Raw genomic sequence first — 24,791 nt, 5'->3', positions numbered from 1 at the left:
AGAGGAACGTAATTTGAAATGTGTGCTTAAGTGACCATATATGGTTCCTAAGACAAAATCATGGAATTTATTTTGTGAGTTCTGAAACACTACTCAGAAAGCTTTCCTTTCCTTACATTCTGACTTCCAATCAAGGTTCTGAGGATTTCAGTATTTTGACTATTATGACATGCAGTGGTGCAGCTTGAATAGATCTGGAGGATGGAGCACATCTACCAAAAGATTTATGCGGTTAGTTATCAGTAACATTGCTCATGTAAATAAGCCGGACTTGTATCTGTTTATTACAACTTTCATATTGTTCACATTCAGAGAGGAAAAATAAAAGTAATAAAATAAATGTAATTTTGCATAATTAAAGTCAATATTTCAAAGGTGAAAGAGAAACCCCATGCTGATATCTATATTTTACAGCTTTTTATAAGTCGTCCTACTCGAGTCATTGATATATATTTAAATGCAGTATCTCTCAAAAGCCAACAGTTTGCATAGCCTCATAGCGTCCATGTGAACAATCACTGTGCAATGTCGTAGTAATAGTCTCGTAGTCTTGGCTCAACAACAGAAAACGGAGGCCTTTCATCCACCCTGGAAGATATGAAAATAGCAGGCGGTTGTTAAAATGAGGTCTGCTGTCGGCCCAACCTTGTGATGATTATGAGACTATGTGTCACTTACTTGTACGTCCAGCAGGTTCTCATGAGGTCGTACATTTCTGATGGGCAATTTGCTGGTGCTTCCATCCGCTGTCCACTCTCAATCATCTGCATGACATCATTTCCTTTCATGCCCTGTGAACAGTGATACATTCAGATTAAAGCACTCCTTAAATGAGTCTTCTCATTACATATTCATACACTCACATCCTACGTGCAATCAGTAAGTCTGTGTATTTTAAACTTTGTGTCTAGGTTATGTGTCATATATGCCAGTATGTGCAGAATGTGTCATCACCAGTTTGTGTAGCAAGTGTTCATACCTTGTATGGTTTTTGGCCATAGGAGAACGCCTCCCACATGAGCACTCCAAAGCTCCAAACATCACTTTTGGATGAGAATTTGAAGTAGTTTATACACTCAGGAGCGTACCACTTAACCGGCCACTTCCCATGACCCTTGGCCTAGAGGAGGATACAGACACCAGTAGCTGTGATTATATCGTCATTGTTGATTTTGCAGGTTCATATTGAGATTGATTGACAATTTCAGATACAAAAGTAGATACTTAGTATGGCAGCTGTTTATATGCTATAAGTGGTCAATCAAGACCTTTAGTGTGACTATATATGCTTTACTAGACATGCTGAAGTACCCCCAGGCCCATCAGCATTTACCTTGTAGTAGTTTTGCTCCTCAGCGACAGCTTTGGAGAGGCCAAAGTCACTGATCTTGGCGTAGTGCTGTGTGACCAGCAGAACGTTCCTGGCAGCGAGGTCCCTGTGGACGAAGTTATGCTCTTCCAGGTACTTCATCCCCATAGACACCTGGTGGACCAGCTCTGTGATGTTCTTTATGGAAGTTTGTCTGCAGATGATCAGTTGTTACATAAAAGTAAGTGTAAACCATTAAACTCCACACAGAAAGGCCCCAGCCTGGGCCAGCCTTCTTGCTGTGAGGTATCAGTGCTAGTCACCACACCACTGTGCCGGCTCTCTACGTTAGACATGGAAGGTTTTAATGCCCTACCACTTGATTGACGGGTAAGCTCTTCACTTCATTCACTAGATCTATCAGGTGACCAGTAACGCTAGGTAATCTAAAAGTAGTCCTCCTCATATGAAGAAGCTGAGGCAAAGGTCTCACCAGAGGTCTCCTTCATTCTCTTTTTAACTACAATTTCTTCTCCACCAGCACCAGCGTCTTGACTCTGGGGCTCCTGTACCTATCTATTGTCCTAAGTGTCTAAATACTGTGCTTTCTCACATTTCCTCAATAAAGTCCCCCTCCCATGTGATCTCTTCTAATTCAATAAACTGTGGTATTACAAAGTATTTCCACATATTATCACTTTCTTTCAGTGATAATACTTCTACTACATTAAGATATTTCATAACTGTTAAGCTTTTTGACAAAGTCCAAAGCACAGTCATTTATAAGAATCCCTTATCTTCATGATGATTTGAGGTCTAGAGTGGATAGGTGAAACAGACCAGCCTGCTCATCTGTAGAGGAAGAGGTTTGTATACGTTCCTAACAATTAATATGGAAAAAGTCATGTCAGAAGGTCTAAACTGAGAGACAGGACAAGGCCCAGCTAGAGTACATACTTGTTTTTCTGCAGGAACTTGTGGAGTGGTCCAAGCTCAGCCAACTCCATGACCAGCATCAAGCTCTCGGCCTCGCAGATGCCAATCATACGGACGATATAAGGGTTGTCCAGCTGCTGCATGACGTCGGCTTCTCGCAGCATTTCATCTCGTACTGATTGGTTATCATCGTTCTTCAGGATTTTGACAGCGACTGTCTTCTCTGTCCTGATAGGCGAGAAAGGGTTTTTGTGAGGATTACCTCACCATCAATGCATATCTCAGACATTTCAGACATCAGTTCTCAACAGTCCTGGCAGTCTAGGATAAGAGGCAGAAGACACTCAGACAATCCCAGGCCAGAACTGCTGTTGCCCAAGATGCTGAACAACCTCCCTGTCAAGTAGCTTGGGCCAATGTTTGTGTGTTCTGAGGAGAAGTGCTACTGTTCAGAAGGCAACCAGCTTTTTTGTCTTTAATGAATGTAAATGATAAAATAATAATAAAATACATGTTATGTAGCTGTGTTCAGTTGAGTGTTTTCTGAATTTCTGCTTAAATGGATTTAAACTGAATCTGTGTGGAACCGTGAAGGGATGACTAATTATCCTTATGTCAGAGAAAACAAGGTCCATCATGGAAAGTTCCTCATGTGGTTCGGATGCCTGCTTGATATGAGCTGTGGGTGTAGGATTTTCTAAGAATAAATGTGTGTGAGAGTAGGGTATTTTACATTTGGGATGCTGTGCCCATTACATCAGAAATTACTGACTTTGATTTACAATGTGGAGACATTTGGGGGTAGACTGCAGATATCTGACAAACTATAACAACGGCATCACAAGTGATTTAAGTGTAGGGGTCTTGTTGTATGTAGTGATGAGATGTAATGTGACATACTTTCTCATCTTGTAGATGCCCTTCATGACGGTGCCAAAGTTCCCAGAGCCCAGTTCTCCATCCTCTAGGAAAAGCTGGCTCCGGTCCACTGTAGAACTCCTCAGTTCATCTGGATCTGCATATGGACTCTCATATACTTCTGTGTCCATTGGCATGGCCTCTGATGTGGAAAGTTTACAAGTTGGTCATTAACTGATCCTATGCACACTGAAGGTAAAAAAGCTAAACTTAAAAAGGCATTTTAAACGTGAAGTTAATTAGGTAAAGAAAAAATCAGGATGTAAAGAAAACACAATTTTAATGAGAAAAACTTGCTTAATTGAAAATGAATACAAGTGTGAACTGGCAGTTCAGTGTTTAGAAAGGTTGAATGTCATGGTGCCTGATAGACCAGATGTGTGGACTACATGTTGTAAAGCACTCTGTGCATCCGTACTGTGGAGGGTGCTATATAAATAAAGTTTTACTTTTCTTTTGTCTGTGAAGGTTATCAGTCATTCAGGTCATGGTATATCCAAAAAAATGTCAAAGAATCATTCTTCCATTCTAATTTCTATCTAGGAATCAATCTCGGTTTTATTTGCTGAGGCACTGGCATGCTTCTGAGACTATCACCACACAGTGAATGTAGACAACTTAAATGCAGTGTTATTTTGTGTTCTTTAATTCATGTGGACAAACTCTTTTAAGAATAGCCGTGTGGAGAATAATGTGGATGTGTAAATGTCTATAGAGACCTACATACTAGCAGATAACACGTGTACTGACTCGGCAAGTTAGTCATTGCAAATTAACAACACCCACTCATCATTGTCTTGAATACATGGCGCGATTACACATCTATATTTGAATGACTTACCTTTAGTAATCTCATAAGGATTGAAATTACCCTGCCCTGTCTTTTTGCCGTGAGCATCTCGGGTCGACTGTAAGTCCAACACAGAAGACAACATGTGAGAGAGCATACGGTCTGCAATGCATAAAATATGCAATATGTTTGACACTGAGTGCGGAGCTGAAATGTTATCTGCATTTAAAGAAGGGGTGTTGGACATGTTTGGAAACCAATTTACTGTTTGTATTGTAACAGTGATATATCAATGATATGTTAACATTGTCCCTCACCCATGCTTTAAGTATGTATAAGTATGTGAACATACAGAAGGACCGTTCTGAATCTCAAGCAGGTGATTGGAGTTACTTAATTCAATTGTACATTTCAGCAAATAAAAATATAAAAGTGAGAAATGATGATATCAAAAAAAAAAGAAAGAAAAAGGGAAGGCATGAGATTAGCAAAACCAGGCAACAAAGTCAGGCGGTTTTCGTTTCAGGGGCTGCCTCCTTCAAAGATCTCAAACTGGATAAGGGGGATTCACCAGCGTTTTAGCATGGAGACTCACAGGGCCAACTCATTTCACACTAAAACATTTCAAGGTCAGATACACAGTAACAGGCCAACACAGCTGTTCAAACCCAAAGGCTTCTCCAAAAGGACATCCAGCACCGTAGTTACTCATCAGTGTTAAGAATGCCACGGCATTGTTGTTGTTTTTGTCTGATAAATGAGTGTGTCTCCTCATATTGTGGTTTTACATATATGTTGTGGTTTTGAGCGTTCTCCATTTCATGCTACTATATACTTCACCACCTTTGGAGGCGAATATTGTGCTTTTTCCTCCTACACTACATTCATGACTACTGACTAGTTACTCCACAGATTATTAATATAATATTAATAAAGTTACTAGTTGTTACTTTTAACAACTAATATTATGAAACTCATTTATTGATACTTCTCTACCGACTGTAGCAATAAACATGAAAACATGACTGACTCAACAAGTATCAATCTGTACTGTATTTGATCTGTGATGAGTCATTCTCCACATTTGGTTTATTTTAAGGCTACGGTTATAGATGCCTTTTACTTGTATTTCTACAATATGTTATTGACAGTTTTTTATTAAAAGAGCCTTTACCACTGTAAAACAGTATGAAGTAAAATTTAGGTAATGGGTTACCTACAAGAACCTTTCCTGCACATAAATTATTCTTGAGTTAAATAATAGTTTGCCTGGTATTTGCCTCTCATAAAAGTCTAACCAAGCCACTCAAAATGACGTAAGATAAATTTACAATAATAATGTTAAAATGTTCCATTTTTGTCCACTTGTAAATAGGTATTTGTTGGCACATCAACAAGCCAAAATCTTTCCAATTAACACATAAGCCTCTATAATAAGGATATACTTTTTAACAATGAGAAGAATATTCAAAACAGTTTACATTTAATTTATGGTGTTAAAAAAATTAAATCAGATAAATGAATACTGTCATAGAATATTGTAATTGTAATTGGTTTCTGTGGAAATGTATGAAAACTTTACTGAATACGTTTCCCATCAAACTGAACAATCCCAGTGCCCAAAAAGATTCCCCAAGAACACATGGGGGAGCCTTTGGAAGAGAACAGAGGCGTGACCAGTTTATGACGTAGGCACAGAAAGAGGCAGCTACTGAATAGGACCACCGGCTATGGATTGGATGTAACTGCAGTGAGTAACCTCTGGATGGTGTTAGAATGTAATCACAAGTAAGCTGAGCCCTTGTGATCTCACACAAACTTTAACAAGCTGTGCAAGTGTGCAGTGAACTCCAGTTGTGAAACTATGTGCTCTGACGAAAGTCTCTGAGGTTAGTAAGTACCAATCCACACTGAAGCATTAGTGAAGGGGAGGGGGGACGGAAGGGAAGGGCTGGTGTCACACAAAGCTGCCATTAGGTTGACGAGGGGGGTACGAGGTGTGTTAGTGCACCTTTGTTCGGCCAGGTATGGGAATATTTTTGATCATGGAGACAATTCCTTCCGCTGCAGTGTGCTAGAACCCAAAATGTCAGAGAGGTTATGAGTGAATCTGCTAATGTTAAGAACATGCGTGTGATCATTACAGTAGAAATAGATTCAGGGAAAAGGTTAGCTCCAAACAAGCATGACTATTTATGGCCCTCAAATCAATGAGTCATGTCCAAGAATTTCCCATTTGGATACATATTCATTTTAAGGGCAGAATGTAGCATTGAGCAGGACTACAAGTTTAATTAAAAAAAAAGAATGTTCAAAATAACATAACAGGTATAAGTCAGCAAACATGTATTTCAGTCCAAACAAGATAGCATTTAAGGTAAGCAGGTCTTTTGGGTTATATTGTTTGTGGTTTGACTAAAGCAGATCCACACTTCTGTCAACATTAACTCTGAGCAGTAAGAGCTGATGTCTCAGGTTGTGGTTTCTATTCCAGCCAGTTAGAGACAAACCTTCAGCATTACCATCAGCGAGGGGCTGTGTTAGCATCCAAATATTGTTTTCTTTCTTTCATATTGATGTGAACTATTGCTATAGCGCCTGTAATAGTGATCAACTCTGGCTGCTGTTAGATACTACTATTATCTCCATATCCACTATTGCATCCTAATACAATCTATGTCTAATCTAAATGAAGTGCTTGTTTTGAAAGCAGTTTGGTTTTCTGAGTGTAAATTAGGTATGATTTGGATGTAGCCCAATGGTGGTGTGTTATCCTAAATACACATTAAAAACTCTTAATGCATTCATACAAATATGTCATTTAAAAAATCTGAGAAAATGAGAGACACATGTCTAAACAAAGCAAAGCCAATACTAATACCTCTAGATACGTGTTGGATTTTTCATTATTGTTTCCTGAATCAACCCTTTAAATGTCCACGGTCGTTATTTTGACACGATAAACAGAAATTCCACATTGTCGGTAAAATAAAGCATAAACACATGCATCAGCATTTGCCGAGTCCTTATTTCCTTTCACTAATCATGTGACACACAAGTAACTCAGCTCGTGGAGTTCATGTTTTCTGGACATAAAAATCTGCAAATGCATTAATGGTTCCACGTGTTAAACCAATGTTCGACCCAGTTGTGACAACTGATAAGATTCCTCACTGGTAACCTGCGCCAGAGACCCCACTCATGCATAGGCTGTATTTAACCTCGGCTCAGCAGGAGTTGACCCATGCTGGAAGGTCCCTGAGGCAGGGTTAACCAGCCACTGTGTCAGTCCGGATGTGTTAATGCACACGCACACTACTTACAAAAGAAGGCAATAATCCAGAACTGGCCTGTGGATTTGGCAAGGGTCTCGTGTCTATGAAAACAGAATATGGCATTTTTGGATCAGATCTTAGACTAACACTTATTTGACATTCAAGCTACATTTGAATGACATTTCATTACACTAAATCAAAATAGCAACTGCACACAGATGTAAACGAAAACGAAGTTGGAAAAAAGATACTATAGTAATAAGAAATATATATATATATATATATATATATATATATATATATATATATATATATATATATGTATATACAGAGAGAGAGAGAGAGAATGGATTGTTATTAGATATCAATATGCTATGAGCTTTGGTCTGAATGACGGTGTCTTGTGGACTCTTACTAATTTCCCCAGGAGGTCTTGGACAGGGATCTGTCAGCACTCGCAGCAGGCCATCAGGCTTGTACGAGTAATGCTCCACGAGCTGCATTAAAAGACAAGACATGCAATCATGGCAGACACCAGTCACAATGGAGTACATTCATCTGCACCTACACAAGACTAACGGTCTAAAGTCTTTCAACCTTGTTCAGAAGCCAATTTTTTTTTTTTTTTATACCACAGAAAACAGGAACTGAAAGAGTTATTCTTAGAGCCTTCCACAAGCTTAACATGAAAATGCTGAGGGTGAAGCAGAAGGACCTCTGAGCCATGCTAGGCTGATTACCGCGAGCTTGTGTCATCAATTAAGAGGAATAGTCCAACATTTATGGAAATACCATGTTCTCTTTCTTTCAAAAATACAGATCTTAACATTTATTAATCTCACATCTTGATGTCATGTACATTGAGACTGAGTCAGTATGAGGTAAATTCAGCTTTGTATAAAAAGTGCAGAAAAAAATCTATTGGCCCGGCTCCGTACCAAGCTGACGGACACCTCTAAATACTGTATGTAAAGACATTATGTACATCAATTGATTAATCTGTACACAAACAAAATATAACGGATGGTACACATGCTCTAGTGCAGAGAACACGTCTGGAAGTAGCCAGAGAAGACAGTTAAGAACTACACAGAGCCACCTGCAAAACTGACTGTAACATCCAGTATCATATAGACTAAATTAATGAATATTACATGTAAGGACAATTGAGCACAGTGTTTCCTAAAACAGAAACAGTCAAATATCTTTTGCCAAATACGTGCAGTCATGTGGATGATACTTGATCCCTAACCTCAGTATTTCTAAATTTTTGATGCTTCACAATGCAGTGTCCAGAATTAATATCTATGTAACATACATCCAAACATTATCATTATTTTATCACAGTTTCTGATAAAATGGGTGAAAATTGCTGAGCAACACAGAAAATCTGTTGTATTAACCTGCCACAGGGTGTCAAACTTCTTTCCGTCTGGGATGGAGAGCTTGCCAGTCCTGTCCCTGTCAATGCGATAATGCATGACTTGTCCTTCGTGTAGTAAACACAGGGCATAGGATCCATCCTGGTCCCTCTGTCGAATCCTGCACAGAGACAAGACAGGGCCGATAAGACACTTGTTGTTTGTAGTGTCAGTAGAAGGAGGTTCGGGTTGATGGTGCCGTCTGACTGTGTGCGCTTGATGGGACCCAGAGGGAGTGTGTCATGAAGTGCTTTGGAGACCTGGTTCATAGGACCACAAGTACGTCTGTGCCTTCATTCAGACTCTACGGGCGGATACATGTTTGCATCCCTCCCTCAGCAACAAGGAAACACCATGCGATGACATGCAACTGGCCAAACATCCACATCACCTTGGACACTGTTGCCAACTACTTTGGTATTTTGCTTATAATGCTGATTCTGTAATTTTTTTATAAATTACGCGGTTTAGTTTATTTTGCTAAATAATACTTATTTTTATTTTACTTTAATTTAATCTCATTTTATTTTATCTTTCTAGAGTGTTTACTTTTGCAACAAAGCTACGGTAACAAAGTAATTTCCCTTGTGGATCATTAAAGTCCGTCTTAGTCTCAGTCTATTGTGGAATAGCATTGTTTCATGCTGGAAAAGTAGCATCAGACATTTAGACTTGGACAGACAAAAAAAAAAACTCATCTCGGGGCCTTTCTGTGTGAGGTTTGCATGTCCGCATGTTTGCATGTCTGCAGGCGTTTCCTCTGCACAGTGCAGTACAATTGTACAGTAATGTATAATGACAAATAAAAAAACACTTTACCTTACTTTGCTTACTTTGTTGTCATTGTATAAGGTATGGCTTCATACACAAAGGCATACAGTTTGGCATCTTATCAGAAGTGCATAGATAGATAGATAGATAGATAGATAGATAGATAGATAGATAGATAGACAGATAGATCGATGCTGTGGTTAACACTGTGGTCCCACAGCATGAAAGAAGTCGACCACAACCCGAGTTTAAAGATTTTCTCTGGGTATTCCAGCGTCCACTGATCTGCATATTGACATGTGGCTCACTGTAGGGCTCAAATGTGATGGTTGTCCATGTCTATATTTTGACTTTGACACAGACTGAGAGCCACCGGATAAAGCAAATATAGCTGATGGATGTCATCAGCCACCGTAGGTTTCAGTTAATCAACCTAAAATATCTATCGCTATTGTTTTTTTGTTTGTCGGCTTTTTTGTCTGTGGTACCTCAGAGTTCCACACAGATCAACTTTGTTGTGCCTCTTTGACCAGATGCCAGAAAGTTTAAGATTATCTTCAAAGCCCCTCATCTTCTGTGTTTTGCCAAAACGCAGTATAAAAATCTAATTTTTACGATGTTGAGATGTCTATCAATTAACAGCACCAAGCTAAATGCAATGGACCTCAAACACACAAGACCCAGAGATGGGTAGGCTACCATAGTGGAGGATAAGTCTTCAAATTAATCAAGTAAAAAGAATATTAAAATATCGTATCGTATATCGTAACCATTCATCACATCGAATTTATCAGTACAAGATCGAAAAATAAACCATACAGGAAATACATCAAAGTTACAAGAGACGCTCAACTCAAGTTGAAAAGTCTGAAGGGAAGAGAGGTGGCTCTTTGAAGAATATGGCTTTCTTCTTTTAAGTAACGGATTTCTGTAACAGCTCTTTCTGTGTCTGTGCTGTTTCTACTAATTTTGGCATATTGAATTTTTGCTCCTGTGAAGTCGAGTGGGCTCCATGCACCAAGAATTTCATTACTGGTAATGATTGTTACAGTGTAGTGTTACAGTGAGTATTTGACAATAAAAAATCTTGAATTTTGGATCTTGAAACTCATTTTGTTGTAAATTGTGAATTTTGTCAGTATTTAAATCACCAAATCAAAATGCTTGTCATTTTTTAATTAAAAACTGTTATTTGTCTCACAGAACGAGAGTTTTGTAGGCATCTAAAAACTACACAGAGAGGAATTAAGCGTCATTGAAACGCCGCTCTAGGCAACGGTTTTTGTTGAAGACATTAAGTATTTCTCTGCCAGCAAGAATTCAGTTCAGTTTGCAAATTTATTTATACAGCGTCAATAATAATACCAATTGTCTCAAGGCGCTTTATGAAACCCAGTCTGAAACCTCCAGGTGAAGCACAAAGGTGACGGTGGAGAGAAAAAATCCCTTTTAACAGGAAGAAACCTGGGAACCTGTTTTTTGGTGATTTATTTTCTTGTAGCTTGTATTACTGGAGTTGTTTTATGGTTATGGCCCCTGTTTACTCATTAAACCAGCTAACTGCTGCGTCTACTGTATGTCACTTGGTTTATTTGATTTTCCTGGTCGTTTCAATCGTTTGTTTCCATTTCTTCTACCAAAGCATCATGTCTTCATTACCTCACTATTATACCGTTTTATTAAAAAAAATGTAGTCTTTTTGTTTTTCATTTCAAAAATCCCTGCGGAGCAAATGGAACATTTTATTTAAATTTACAGGTGTTTATTTCTGTTTTATTTTTCACACTTTGCAATTCTTGAGATGGTTTTGATAATACTTAACCCCACCTGCAACCACACAGTATGTCAGCCATGACTGGGTGTAACTATTTTAAAAATGAAGGATCTGAGAAAAGCTGAGACATTACAGTAAGACAGAGGAGGCAAGTTTACAGGAACAAAACAGGAACCTAAAGAGACGGCCTGTATGTCACTATAAATAGCTGCTCTGCTCCTCCAAAATTATGTTCGAAAACATAAAAACATGAGAAAAAGAAATATTTGTTGTCATTTTGTATTGGTATGACCAGGTCATTTTTTTCGTGGGCATAATAACTTCAGAATATTGTACCCGAAACATCTGAAACATGAATTAATTTTTCAATTTCAAACTAAAACTGTAACGTTTCAGTGGAACAAAAAAACAAAGCTTCCTGCGCAACGCTTCATGAGAAAAGGGACTGAACAGTCACATCTCGCCCTGCTGTCATTCTTCCTCTTGCTTTGGCTACTTCAGGAAGTCCTTTGCTAACTGCCAGAGCGGAAACCACACTGTTTGTGTATGTGTTCCCTTGTGTTTCTTCAGCTGAGACCACTGCTGCTCAAGCGAAGCATCTGCAGCTATAAATACTCCACGTGCACTTCATTCAAATGTAACGAGGCAAAAGAAACATTTAAGTCATCAATGCTGCACTAGATTAACTTGGTCAGAATGTTGACTTTTGCAGCTTTTTTGCACATTTCACATCTTGCACCACATACTTATATAACATTTACAGCAGAGTAACAACACCTTTCTGCTAAAACTCCGACTAAGTCCCCTTGGTCTGACTTTCAACAAGTCACTACAGTTAATGAATAGGAACAATAACTACTAACATCAAATATCAGGCTCCAGGACCATTGGCAAAAAGAAAGCACATCATTTTAATGCATGGATTTTTAAATGGTATTTCTTACTGACACAAGCAGACTTTTTGCCCTGTATCTCTGAAGGTTCTGTGGCAAATTGTGAAACCATTTAACAATAAAGTCAAAAAATCTCAAAATATGAACCACTAGCTTAGCAGTGTCTTACTGGAGACTCACAGGTGTCTGGAACTGGTTCCACCATTTGTGTCATAGTTTGAAAGAAAATTTAAATAGTCAAAAAAATATATATATTTTGACCTGCTCTTGTTTCCACTGTGCAACGTCAACTCTCTCAAACTAAAATTTTTACTCAAGTACAATATCAACTACTGTATTAAAGCCTCACATGGTTATTGAAAGTTCAAGTTGTAGCCTCAGGTTGCAGTTGTCTCTGTCACAGACAGAATTAAGCAGACAGTATGTGGTTTACTTTCAGTCTGGGACAGCTGAACAGACGATCAAGTTCAGAGCTAGAGAATAAATAACTTCAGGTGACTACGACCCCCACAGCATGACAAGAATTGTGAGACCTGCAGACCAGGTCTGATTTCAATGCTTCGCAATTTGAGCTCAGATAAGGGCATGCTGCATCTTAATGAATGAATATACAGGAAAGCACACAATGGGCACTGGGTCACCACATGACCACAGTCAGCGGTTCATTTGTTCCGATATGGTGTTGACTTTTATGCTTCATTTCATTTATTCTTATTTTAAATAGCAACAACAGCAGGTCAACCTTTACAAACAACAAACACATTCTGACTGATCATTTTTACATTTTTAAATTCTTTGTATCAATTAGCCAGGGGACTCTAAGAGTGGGTCTAGAATAGATCTAGATGCTAATGTAGATCTGATGCTAAAAAAAAAAAAAAAAAAAAATCCAAAGAATAATTTCAAAAACAATGGTATGAATAAGAACAATCAATTCCAACAAAATGCAGGAAAGAGAAAAGGGTAAATCCAAGTAAATAATTCATCAATACTTGATATAAGCAACTTATACTGGGAAGCAGCACCAGCTGCCACCAATGCACTTTTAAGCCACTTGGCAGGTGGGTTGTTCCAGCATCTAGGCTTCTTCATATAAAAGACTAACTGAATGATGTTGAGATCATGTAATCTTGAGTCTGTGGGGGTCATGTGTTGAAGAATCATGATAAAACATATAGCTGATGATGTTACATGACAGTTTGAGAATGAATATAAATATATATGTTAGCGACAGCAGTAGTTCTGACATGGAAGCTGCATTATTAGTAGGAGAGAGCCGTTAATGTGCACTTGAGCATGCATCATAAAATTTAAGTTAATTTGTGAGGTAACTCTTCCTGTTCACAACCTGTATATCTGTGTCAATCAAATGCACACTTCAAGCATCTTCACGCCACTGTATACACACTAGTTCTTGTCAATCTGGTTCGCTCTGTAACAACGCCACCGAAATGCTAGTTGTTGCTGTGTCATTTTTGTTTCTACTTCCTGCTTCAATTTCTACCAAGCGCACCAATCACAGCTCTTGTGGTCTGCGTCGCTGTGAAGTGTAGTTATATTTCTGTTGAGGTGTACATCAGGCTATAGTGTTAGAGTCTGCGTAGGGTTTGGGCGTAGCTGTGATGTTACATTGGTGCAGAAGCCTAAACGCATTTAATTTTATGCAGCAACTTTTGCTGTTTTTTTTTGTTTTTTTAACTCTTGTTAATAATTTTAAAGAATACCATCCTTCATTTCCACTTGGTGATCTCTTATCTTGGTTTCTCTCCTGGTTGACTGGTTCACTAAGCCAAACAGCCAGTCAGAGTGATGTTTCTTTCAACATGTTCATTCAGCCCAAAAGCTAGGGCCACAGGAGTCAGCCCAAAAGCTAGGGCCACTGATGCTCACCAGCCTAGCACCAGGGCCAGCTGCCAGCTTAGTGTGTCATGGCGTTTTGGAATACTTCGTCAAGATGGTTCAAGACGTGTGAAATGGTTTGAATTGATGAAAGTTGTTGGGGGGCTATCACATACTAGAAGTAAAAACCCTGCTTAACAAGAGGATTTCAACCTCTCTAGAAACACACAAACTTACATTTGCAATTCCATCTTTTGAGGCAAAAGTTTGATTGCGTGTGACTGGTGTTAGACAGAGAAGAATTTCAGTTTCATGAGGGGAATTGTGGCCTTAATGAAAGTCTGGATATATTAATTATAGTATTTACTGTGAATACAGCCATAACTTACACAAAGACATTTATAAAATACTTACAAGAACTTTCCATTTGTACGGGAGCCATTCTGAAGCCTTGGCTCGGACGCTTCTCGCGTTATTGCTCCATGGAACCAGGGCATTTTTTCATGGGCAGTGGTGGCAATGCGTTTCTCCAGTTGAGGCCTCTGGCTGATGATGGCCTGCTCCAGAGCTGCCCCCTGTACACATGCATGATAAACTTAATTGTCATTACAATTACATTATATAAGCAACTGAGTATTGAATTTTTAACTATCATATGTTTGATTTTCAATGCATGGTCAACACTGAAAACACACCAAACACAGTGGTACCAGTAATCAGTATGAAGCAGCAAAAGCTCAGTGAGTCCTTAATCCAATTCTATTCATCATCATCAACAATATTACAATTTGTCTCAGTATGTTTTACAGAACCCAGAGCCCGAAACCACAAGAGCAAGTACTAATGTAGAAGAAAAAGCCCTTTTAACAATCAGGAACCTTGAGTAAAACCCAGCTCATATGAGGGATCCATCTGCATGAAGTCACTACAAAGAAGTCAGATGTGTCAAAAAACTAAATTATTGAACAACTTTCCTTATCACAGGTGAAACTAACCTGCAGGTTCCAGGTCTGCTTCACGTACTCCCGGATCAGCTTTTCTTTCAGGTCCTCAAATGGGCCCACCTTGGGCTGCATGTTTTTGGGCCTGTTGCAGGGCTTCCTCAGTAAACACACAAGACCATCCATCTCCTGGGAATGGTAGTCAATTACATCCACAGGATTCCGGTGACTCTTACCACCAGCGATTGCATACATTTCATTGGGTTGTCTTTCAATGGTGTAGTGGTAGCAGCGACCTGAATGTGACACAGACAGTGCAAAGCCTCCGAGGTAGTTACGGCTTTGCCTTAAGAGGTATAAGCCGTTGCCCATGCCTGTCTGCCGCAGGTATTCCTCTGCTTCCTCCCTGGTGATATTGCCATAGAAGAAGGGCAATGAATTCACATTGTCAGCCATGTTGGCTTCCAGGTGGAGTCTCCCTTAAGGAAGTCCCTCCGCAATATTCAGCCACCAGGATGCAATTAACCTGAAAACAAAAACACAACCAAATAACAAGAATATTATTAATATTAAGTAAATTGTGAAGTTTCTATTACATTTTACAGGTAGCCTCAAATATGGAGCCATCTGACAGGAAGCGCTAGCTGTCTACTTCATTACTGTGGTAATGAGGTTTGTAGGCTCCCTTTTGTACAGCTTATAACAGGTGCATGACAACATTTGCACAACCCTAAACAGTGGGTTGTAATTTGAACACTCTAGTATGAGAAATAAACACACTTTAAAACTTCTGCCATGTATAGAGCCATGGTTCTGTCATAAAAAAAAAAAAAAAATTACTAAATGGCTTGTAGTTGTTAAGATATCCTTCAGCGGACCAGGTTCATTTTACTTACGCAAAAGCCAGTGAGTCATAAAGCTATTTTCTTAACTTCTCAACATTAGCGTTATGTTGTGGGTTACATAGTTCTTAAGCTTCCTTATTTAACTTTATTCTTAACTCTTTAATTTATTATGTGAAACCATGTCACTTGACTCATCACAATATACGCCAAAAACACACGTTTTAGACTCACGCTTTGATAAATAACACTGTATATGAACATCAAAGAAGCAATCTATTTCAGTGCTGAGTAGAGGATTAACAGTATGAAATGCTTTTTGTAGAAGCACACATTTTCAACAGATGGATGGAATCTAATTCAAATTCAGCAAAAACAGCAATCAGTCAGAACATTAAAGGTGAAGTGAATAATTGATTATCATGTGACAATACTACGTTCTGCTGGAAAACTACTGGACCAGGCATTCATGTGGATATTACTTAAACATGTACCACCCACCTACACTAGACCACACCAGACCAGTCACTAGTAAATAAATGGATCAAGTATCTGCGGGATAATCCACAGAGGGCCCTTACCTCAACCCATAGCACCCAAAGCCCCCCCACTAACAACATTCTGTTACCAGACACCCAATATATGGGACATACGTAAGAAAATAAGCAACGTTTGGGTTAATATAATTTAGGTTAGACCTTGAATCCAGAATTTCTGTAGGAAATAAAACAGGATGAAGGCGAACCTCCACCTTCCCCCTATTAGGCCCCCACTAACAGCATCCTGTTGCCACAGTTATCCTTCTCAAAACATATGATAAACATTAATGTTACACACTGAAAACACATGTCATACACAGACAAGGTGAAAGACACAAAACCTTGATGCTCCACTGTCCAAACCCCGTGAGAGTCAGTCAAACAGCCTTACAGTTTCATTGCGGCCACATTCTGAATTGTGGAATACATTTATCACAGTCATGTGTCTTTATGCTATGTGTTCTCCGTTTGTTAATTTTCTTTGTCCCACAGTAACATTTTTTTGGTACGAGTGTGTATAGAATTCTAGACGTAGTGGCTGACCTCCATTAAAGTCTTTCACTTCAAACTAGGCAAGCTTTTGTCTTAGTTTCTAACACAACATAAAATAAAACACATGTCTATCTATTCTCAATCATCTTCGGTACCATGTCAAAATATTAGGCCAGCTTCATAGCATCCAGAGCTGCAAACATTAGATCTGCTTCCTGAGAAAAGCTCAATCTAAATTTCAGCTTTTGTTTAGTTTGGTGTTCAGTTGGATTATTAGTATACCTAATACACTTTGAACGGCACTTATTTATTTTTTTTAGCTTTGGGTACTTGACCAGAAGTTATACCACTCACACATAATTAATTACATAAACATATTACAATGGTTAGACGAGAACCCTCCATACTCGTGAGTCTGCATGCTTTAAACCTCATTGTCACACTTTCATACTACCCAAACAACTCTCAATCTTTGAAATGCCCCTTAAAAACTCCTCCTCCTTCTTGAAAAAACAAAAGGTTAAAAACAGACTTTCTGTGCACATAAGCGAATCAGAACAGACATTCAGCTTTAAAGAGTCAAAACTGGGCCACAATCATGCCGTAAGTGAGTTTGTGTGCCGTTTCCATCTTCCATGGTAACTGACTGTGTAACAATGAAGGTAGGTGGACTTCAGCAGAATATCAGACCCCTGGATACGGGCCTCTTCAAAATAAAAAAATAAGAAAAAAAAAAAAAAAAAACTTATATGTTAGGCCGTGTTTTTCCAAACTACTACAAATGTACTTAGATTGAAATTCTTTAAAATATCCATAAAAAACAACTTTACGGGGGCAAAATGTTAACATGAAACGTTGCTTCCAGTCACTTGTAGGAGTCTTTCCTCTGAGTTCATCAGATACCAGCAGGATTTATCTATTCATCTCCAAAGCGAGAAAGTTGTGAACTTTTAAGCACATGACACAGCGGTGTTAACTCCACTGATCATCTCATCTCATCTCATCTCGTCTCATCTTCTTCTGCTACTTATCTTACTTATACTAGGGTCGTGGGGGTTACTGGAGCCTATCCCAGCTGTCAGGCAAGATGTGGGGTATACCCTGTACAGGTCACCCGTCTATCGCAGTGCTAACACAAACAACCATTCACATTCACACTCACACCTAGGGTCAGTTTAGAATCACCAATTAATCTAATGAGCATGTCTTTGGAGGGTGGGAGAAAACTGGAGTACTCCACTGATCATATATTATAAACTATCCACAATATTGAGGAGGAGATCTAACCTATCTCACGTGAAGAGACGTGCAAACTATCACACAACATTTTTTATTTCACTGTTAATAATCCATTGATCCATTCCCTAAAGTCTAGAATATTTTCTGTAATGTCGAGCAGGACATTTGCAGTAATAACATTATTATGAACCAGACAATATATTGTGAATCCTACATTTAAATACTCGTTATAAATGGTTATCTTTAACTACTTTGTTTTCAGTTAGGCAGTTAATATTGTCAAATTATCAGCCCTGGGGTTGAGCATACTCAAACAAGAGCAACAGCAGTTCATTCTTTTTTTTTTTTTTTTTTTTTTTTTTTTAGATGAAACGAGTCAGAAGTCTGAAACGACACGACTCGGTAACACCAAAAACTCAGTAAGAAAAAAAGGGGAACTGTAAATGTCGACTTACACAAAAGTACAACATTTATAAACGGGGAACCGAGCTAAAGACTGAACAGACTGAACAGAATACTGCACTTACCGTATGTAATGTGGTAAACTAGTTCCAGACTTTGATACTCCTCGAGTTCGGTCTTTTTCAGTCCTTCAGCATATCAGCTGCCAGCAGTCTGAACAACATAAGAACATGTCATCTTTAATTCGCCAGCTCCCGACAAACAAAAACCACATAAGAAAAACCCACAGTCAGTTACTCACGGGCGATACCGGCTGAGTTTTCCTGCAGGAGCAACTTTAACTTCAGTCCATGTACTGACACACAGCAAAGTGGTGGAGCTCTGATGCTTCCTCATTTCAACGACTTTTACTTCCTTTTTTATGTTCTGCACACTGACCAACACATCTGTAGAGCGCCAAGAAATGAGGTGACGACAGTTATCATACAAATGACGAGAAACTACCTTTTCCGTAATGCAAACTTTTGCACAAACTATATATTTTATTTTATTTTTTAAATTAGCTACCGAGGAAGATGTCTAGATGCAGTTGAAAGTAACAGAATTTATAAATTCAAATTTATACTTTATTTTTAATATTTAGTTTTGGTGTCTGGCCTGTAATCTAACATTTTAACGTGAGTATTTGATAAAACATATTAAGTGGAATTATTTGCTTTTCATTGTTCTATGTATTTTCGTGTCTTTTCAAGACATTTTAAATATATGACGCTGTATATCTGTTAGAAATTAGAATAATGCATAGATATAAATAACAGATTTGAGTACAACTGACTCTATAAAGCTGGTGTTATATGAACACATATATGAATATTAGAAAGGACATGGGAATGATTTACATACTTTTATTAAAGGCAAATTTTATGTTTTATGTATAATATATTGTCGTGCAGTTTTTGGAACATGAATTGTGCCACGAATTGTAATTATTGGTCGATTAATTTGAATATTTTATTTTTGCTTCATTAATTTAGTTATATATGTTGATATAAATGTTATACTGTAAATGTTATGTCACACATATGTCAAAATGTTAAATACTGTACTGTACCTGACAATAATAGTACATGCATCACATGAAAATTCTGGTAGATGTTTTATTGTATAGATTGTCATTGAAATCAGTTGGGACTTTATTATTATTATTAACAATAATATATTTTGTACAATGCAGTGTGTAAGCTTGTCTTGTGCTTTGGATAGAGCAATATTATCCAAAAATTAAGAAGCAAGTTTTATGGGAATGAAAATTGACTAAATTCTTATAACCTCAAATCTGTATTTTAGTTAAATGTTTGCACAAATAGTTTTCTAAACTCGACACAGATCTGTTGACTTAGCTGGGAGTGTTCATCAGCCATTACTGACGGAATATCTCCATAAATATCATCTGCGTGTCAATTTGAAATTAAAACAAAAAAAGAAGAAGTTTAAACTTGTGTTTTCTCACATTTTGTGTGGACTGGGTGTATGTGCTAGCATCGAGCTGAGATAAGCATGCAGGGACACTCTTAACGCTCTTCACACACTCAGGAAGTGCCAGCTGGCTTTGGTGTGTATTGTGTACCCTAAACACAAACACATTCACACGCACAGACACACACACAGAAACTGAAGCCACAGCCTTTTGCTGATTGGTGAACATGACCGACGGAGAAATACAGGTAAATATAAAATGATTTCACTGAGACTACAGGAGGAGAGATTACGCGTCTGTGTGTGTGTGGTTGTGTGTGTGTGTGTGTGTGTGTGTGTAGAGCTCTAGAGGCTGGTTGAAGGCTTGGCCCTTGTTGAAGGATGAGGTTTAGGTGAAATTAAAGGATGGAATTTGAGCATGCAGTTAGAAGTACGTCCTCACAGATATAGAAATACAAACGTGGAGTTTATATTTGTTTGTGCGGCCTGTATGCCATTTGCACTTCCTCAAACTTCAGAGTACATCAGCACTGTCTGTATCATAAGAGTGATCACCCTTATCGCGCAGTCTACTTCTACTTCTTGTGTTTCTTTCAGTCAATGAAATGGACTGTTTTGAGCATGAATTGTTCTTATTTGTATTTTTCTTTTAACAGGAAATATATACTAGCCCCAAATTGCAACAAGCAGTAAATGGACACTATGCCAACACTATGCACAACAAATGTGAAAGTACTCACTGATCCCTTCATTTTATCAAGGCCATTTTTCTATCTCTATGTTACGTGTTTGTCTGCTGTGAAGATGAGAAAAAGGAACAACAAATGTTTCTTTTCATTTCTACTCCATCTAAAACTAAGCCGGCACTAGTAATAGTATTGTCTTATAAAATTACTGAAACACGCAGATCTTATTTATGTTTTCTTTCTTCTTCACTTTCAAAGACTTCTTCAGATTTTAGATAATATTGATATTTAGTGAAATAATTTGATGAAATTGATAGAAATAAATAATAAAATAATAATAATAAATCACAAGTCTCTGATTAATATCAAATATTAACTGTAAGAAAATATCACCTAGTTATTCACTTTAGGTGAAGTTAGCGTTTTCTTTATCATGCTACAGCAACTTCCGTCGTATGATCTGAGAAAAAGTGAAAAGGAGAACAGTAGATCTATCTACCACACAGTATGACAGAGATTGCGCAACACTGACATTTCAGTCTAAAGAGGCTACATGCCGTTTTTAGATCATCTTCAAAGTGATGTGGCTCCTGTTTGTTTGGACTCGATGCACTGAGGAACGGAAAAATCTTACTGTGTGGTGTGTATTTTACACTTTGCGGTTTTTGCACTGTCCCCTCTCTGCAACTATGTCAAACTGCTCAAGTGTCTTCCCACTGAAGGAAGTGAACTATCTTGGCTTCCTCGACTGCTCTTTGAAATGCAGCCTTAAAAAGCTGTCGAGCTATAATGAAGAAAGAAAAAAACATTTTCAGTGTCGCCCTTTCTTATCTACTATTGATAACCACAACTAATATAAATATGTGAAGTTAGATACAGTGAGTTGGAGGGACTGTGCTTTTTTAAGAAGAAATTTGATAAGAAAAAAAAGATGATCAGGACTTAAATTAAAAATTCTGGTAGACACATTTACCTACACAACACAGTGTACTATGGCTCCACCTTGTGGAAGAACTCATCATTCTAAGGTATTTTAATCACTAATGTAGTCATGTCACATTAACATGAAAGCACTTATCTAATATATCTGACAGTTTTAAATGTTGTATAATACCTTTGGATAATATTCATTATTCATTATATATATATCATTGTTCAAATGTAGCTTCTAACCAACACCACAGGAGTTCTTAGTTCAAATCTCTCTGCAGAGGCTGCAGGCCTCTCTGGATTCTGAATGTTTCTGCTATTTACTGACCGATTACACCATTTCCTCTCTGTAGAAAATATAGATGGAGCAACACATAGCAGATTGTTTGACATATACTTTAAATTGTTCAAGCAAATGCCAGCTTGCGTGACTGGGCTTGGTCAGAGACCAACATTTCTTTTCTTGAGCTGCAGTAGTGTTCTCTTTTTTGCATTCATCAAGTTCCTGTTTTCTATTATTAAAAATAAAATTTATGCTGTGTGACTGTCATTATTACATGCTCCAGCAGTGCTGCTGGTAGCTGTTAGGTATGCATGTGGACAGATTTTGTGTATAATATTCTGAACTTTTTTGAAGAAGTAAAATCAACTTATTAGATAAGTTAAGGATTCAAATTATTAAAATGTCTGACACAATAACTACCCCCACCTACTTCAAGGTCAGTGTACAAAATGAATCCCTTTGTAAACAAAACAAAAAAATGACAAAGGACAACGCATACAAGTTGTTAAACGTAACAGAAAGAAGCTTTCATAAGCTCTTCCACTTATGAAAAAAAATAAATAAATATTGAGCCAGAAACCAAGGTAATCAGTATGACAAAATAAATAAAGTATAGACAGATGACAGGTATGATTTGTTTCAGTGTTCATATTTTATTGCACTCACACCCACTTTGTACACAGTCACTGACAGTTACTTCGCTGATGTGAAAAAGGATTTAAATATACAGTAAATATCAAATCACAGGTGTACACGATGAAAATGCAAACTGCTAAATAGTGCTGCACAATACATTTGTGTGATAAAAGGCATGAGCAATGTTATTATTTGCTCTCTTTTAGTCTCTGTCAAGTTCTTTAAAATTGACAGATTCTGTATGAATATAATAGGAAAGAGAAAAGTAGGAGTATAGGAAAGTACAGGACAATACAAGAAAAATTAAAAATAAACGAGTGAGTGCACTTGTGGCTGCTCCCAGTGTTAAGATGTGGAGAAAACCACGGTGTGGTGATGTTTTTACACACACACAAAGATGTCAAATAAAAGTAAATAAAACTAGTTCAACTCAACCAAGGCTTTCCTATACACTCCCATCTTTAATCAGCAGGTGGCGGACTGACAGCTGTTTGTGAAACACTGTGCACGGACTGTGACGGTTTCATTTCTGTATAACCCACTAAACACTTTAAACAATGTCCTCTTCTCAGTTGTTCCAGCAATAATAAAGTATACTACATTAAACCAAATTGTAGGCGATAGGCATTGTGAGAATAAGCCAGATCACTACTGCAATTATAGCGTTGTTAATGAAAATAACATCAAATGTCTTCTTCACGGTTTTAACACATACATTACAGGCAGTGTGTGTATAATGCAAAACATAACTTTTTTTTAAGTATTACCGCTTACATTAATGTATCTTAGTATTTTCTGTCTTAGTGTTGTTCTACAATGTATTTGTAGAACAATGTTTTTTGTAAAGAAAACTCCATGAATGAGTGGGTGTGTGCAAATACTTTTGTCTCGTAATGCAATGGAAATGAAATTCAAAATATGAGTACAGACACGCAGCTATGGCTATGCAATGCATGAGCCCACAGCTCATTTTGCTCCATGAGGACACAGTTCATATGAGCCTGGCTCCTGTCCCGTGTTTACTTTGCATAATTAGTCATATTGAAGATGATATCCAGTGACCAGTGCCTTTGAAATAATCCCCGTAGAAGCACTGCAGAGTAAAATGCTCGTGTCTGCGACATATGGGTTCTCTCTGATGATCATTTGGGACGCGACTCCCTAATTTGTCTCATTCCATTCACCGCACTGCGTTTAGTTCTCTTACTGGGACACTGGTCATCGACAATTTATCTCTTCTTTCTAACTGCTGCCACCCCTGACGGTTCGTGTTTGCTGTGAATGCTCCCAAACTGTGAGAATGCGCCGATACTTGGGTTGCCGTGCATGCTACTCACCTTCTGGAGGTGCAGTGCATTTATTCTGGACAGTCGCTGTCTGTCATCTCATTGCTGTTCGGAAAGGTCGTCCAGAACTTTAATATTAAAACACTCGAAGGGTCTGGACTGTGTGCCTCCTCACAGCTGAGCAGCAACATCCTAATATTACTGCTTTGGGATATTTTGTAGATGCAGAATATGTGCTTCCGTTCCGGAGCTGCTACATTCCTGGATCACTTCCTATTGGTCCACAGTCATAAACACAATCATCCAGCCAAGAAACAAATGGCGTTGCCTGTTTAACTAGGCCAATGTTGTTGTTTTTTTTAAATGTATTTATCATAGTTTATTATCACCTATATAATACACGTGTTGTAATCAAAACGGTTAAACATGTAATATATTAGGATAGAGTCCTGATTTTAGACTACTCCATAATGTGTTAACCGGTACCGCCAGCAGGTGGTGCTGCTACATAAACACTGACAAAGAACTGCTGCGCACTTATCCAAGCAGTTCACTGTTAAATACTCACAGGCACCACGTCAAAAGTACTACACGCGTGAATGAAAATGTGTGGCATCTGGCATGAAATAGATTTTCTCGTTTGGCTTCCATTTTATCTTCATTCTCACATTTCAAGTCTCAAGTCTAATTCACCTGTAAAATTCAAAAATGGAAGTGGAGATTAAACACAAACAAAAACATAACTCGGACATAAAAAAAAAAAACAATACAAAAGAAAATGCATGGGCGAAGCACTGAGTAGAATAGGCTTTCGTTTGAATGCAAAGGACTGGTTCTGATTAAACGGTTAAAAATAACAGCTTAATTGTTGCCAACTTGAGGAGAGGGTTGGTGCCTTGTGCCGATTTTTGTTGGAAATCTTAGAAACGAGGATAATGCCAATACGCTACGATTTGGAGAAATACTCTCACAGATTTTGCCAAAACGGCATCATCAGCAGGCAATAAAGGCGATACAGTACTACATACTATACGCCCAACAAAATATCCTTTAATTGTCTTTAGGCAGGTGAAAATCACAGATCGGCAGGTGCACACGTGCACGCACAAAATG

The 24,791-nt window shown here is 38.1% G+C and overlaps 1 protein-coding gene across 2 annotated transcripts; it reads right to left on the bottom strand.

Moving 5' to 3' along the window:
- Positions 1-261: 261 nt before the first annotated feature.
- Positions 262-23,875, bottom strand: syk (spleen tyrosine kinase). 2 transcript variants are annotated; one of them, XM_047570553.1, is made up of 16 exons: positions 23,730-23,875; positions 18,683-18,827; positions 18,507-18,594; positions 14,922-15,393; positions 14,341-14,501; positions 8,632-8,770; positions 7,644-7,725; positions 7,277-7,329; positions 5,965-6,027; positions 4,005-4,071; positions 3,146-3,305; positions 2,267-2,473; positions 1,334-1,523; positions 980-1,120; positions 679-791; positions 262-588 (listed from the first exon to the last, which is right to left on the bottom strand). In XM_047570553.1, the coding sequence occupies exons 4-16, from the start codon at positions 15,321-15,323 to the stop codon at positions 516-518; spliced, it is 1,851 nt and encodes a 616-aa protein (XP_047426509.1). In that variant the 5' UTR covers positions 15,324-15,393; positions 18,507-18,594; positions 18,683-18,827; positions 23,730-23,875; the 3' UTR covers positions 262-515. The 2 variants fall into 2 exon arrangements, with proteins under 2 accessions (XP_047426509.1, XP_047426510.1); XM_047570554.1 differs by lacking the exon at positions 5,965-6,027.
- Positions 23,876-24,791: the final 916 nt, after the last annotated feature.

This window comes from Mugil cephalus, chromosome 19, assembly GCF_022458985.1.
Source record: "Mugil cephalus isolate CIBA_MC_2020 chromosome 19, CIBA_Mcephalus_1.1, whole genome shotgun sequence".
In the NCBI taxonomy this organism is placed as follows: domain Eukaryota; kingdom Metazoa; phylum Chordata; class Actinopteri; order Mugiliformes; family Mugilidae; genus Mugil; species Mugil cephalus.
Note: the sequence above shows the minus strand (reverse complement) of the source record. Positions and strands in the feature narration are given on the sequence as shown.

Bases quoted from the DNA above. Each gene is read 5' to 3' on its own strand.
- syk (XM_047570553.1), bottom strand. From the start codon at position 15,323: ATGGCTGACAATGTGAATTCATTGCCCTTCTTCTATGGCAATATCACC. The intron at 14,502-14,921 runs GTTAGTTTCACC...GCATGTGTACAG, and splicing joins AGCAGACCTGGAACCTGCAG to GGGGCAGCTCTGGAGCAGGC. The intron at 6,028-7,276 runs GTAAGTAGTGTG...TTTGGGTTCTAG, and splicing joins CTGGATTATTGCCTTCTTTT to CACACTGCAGCGGAAGGAAT.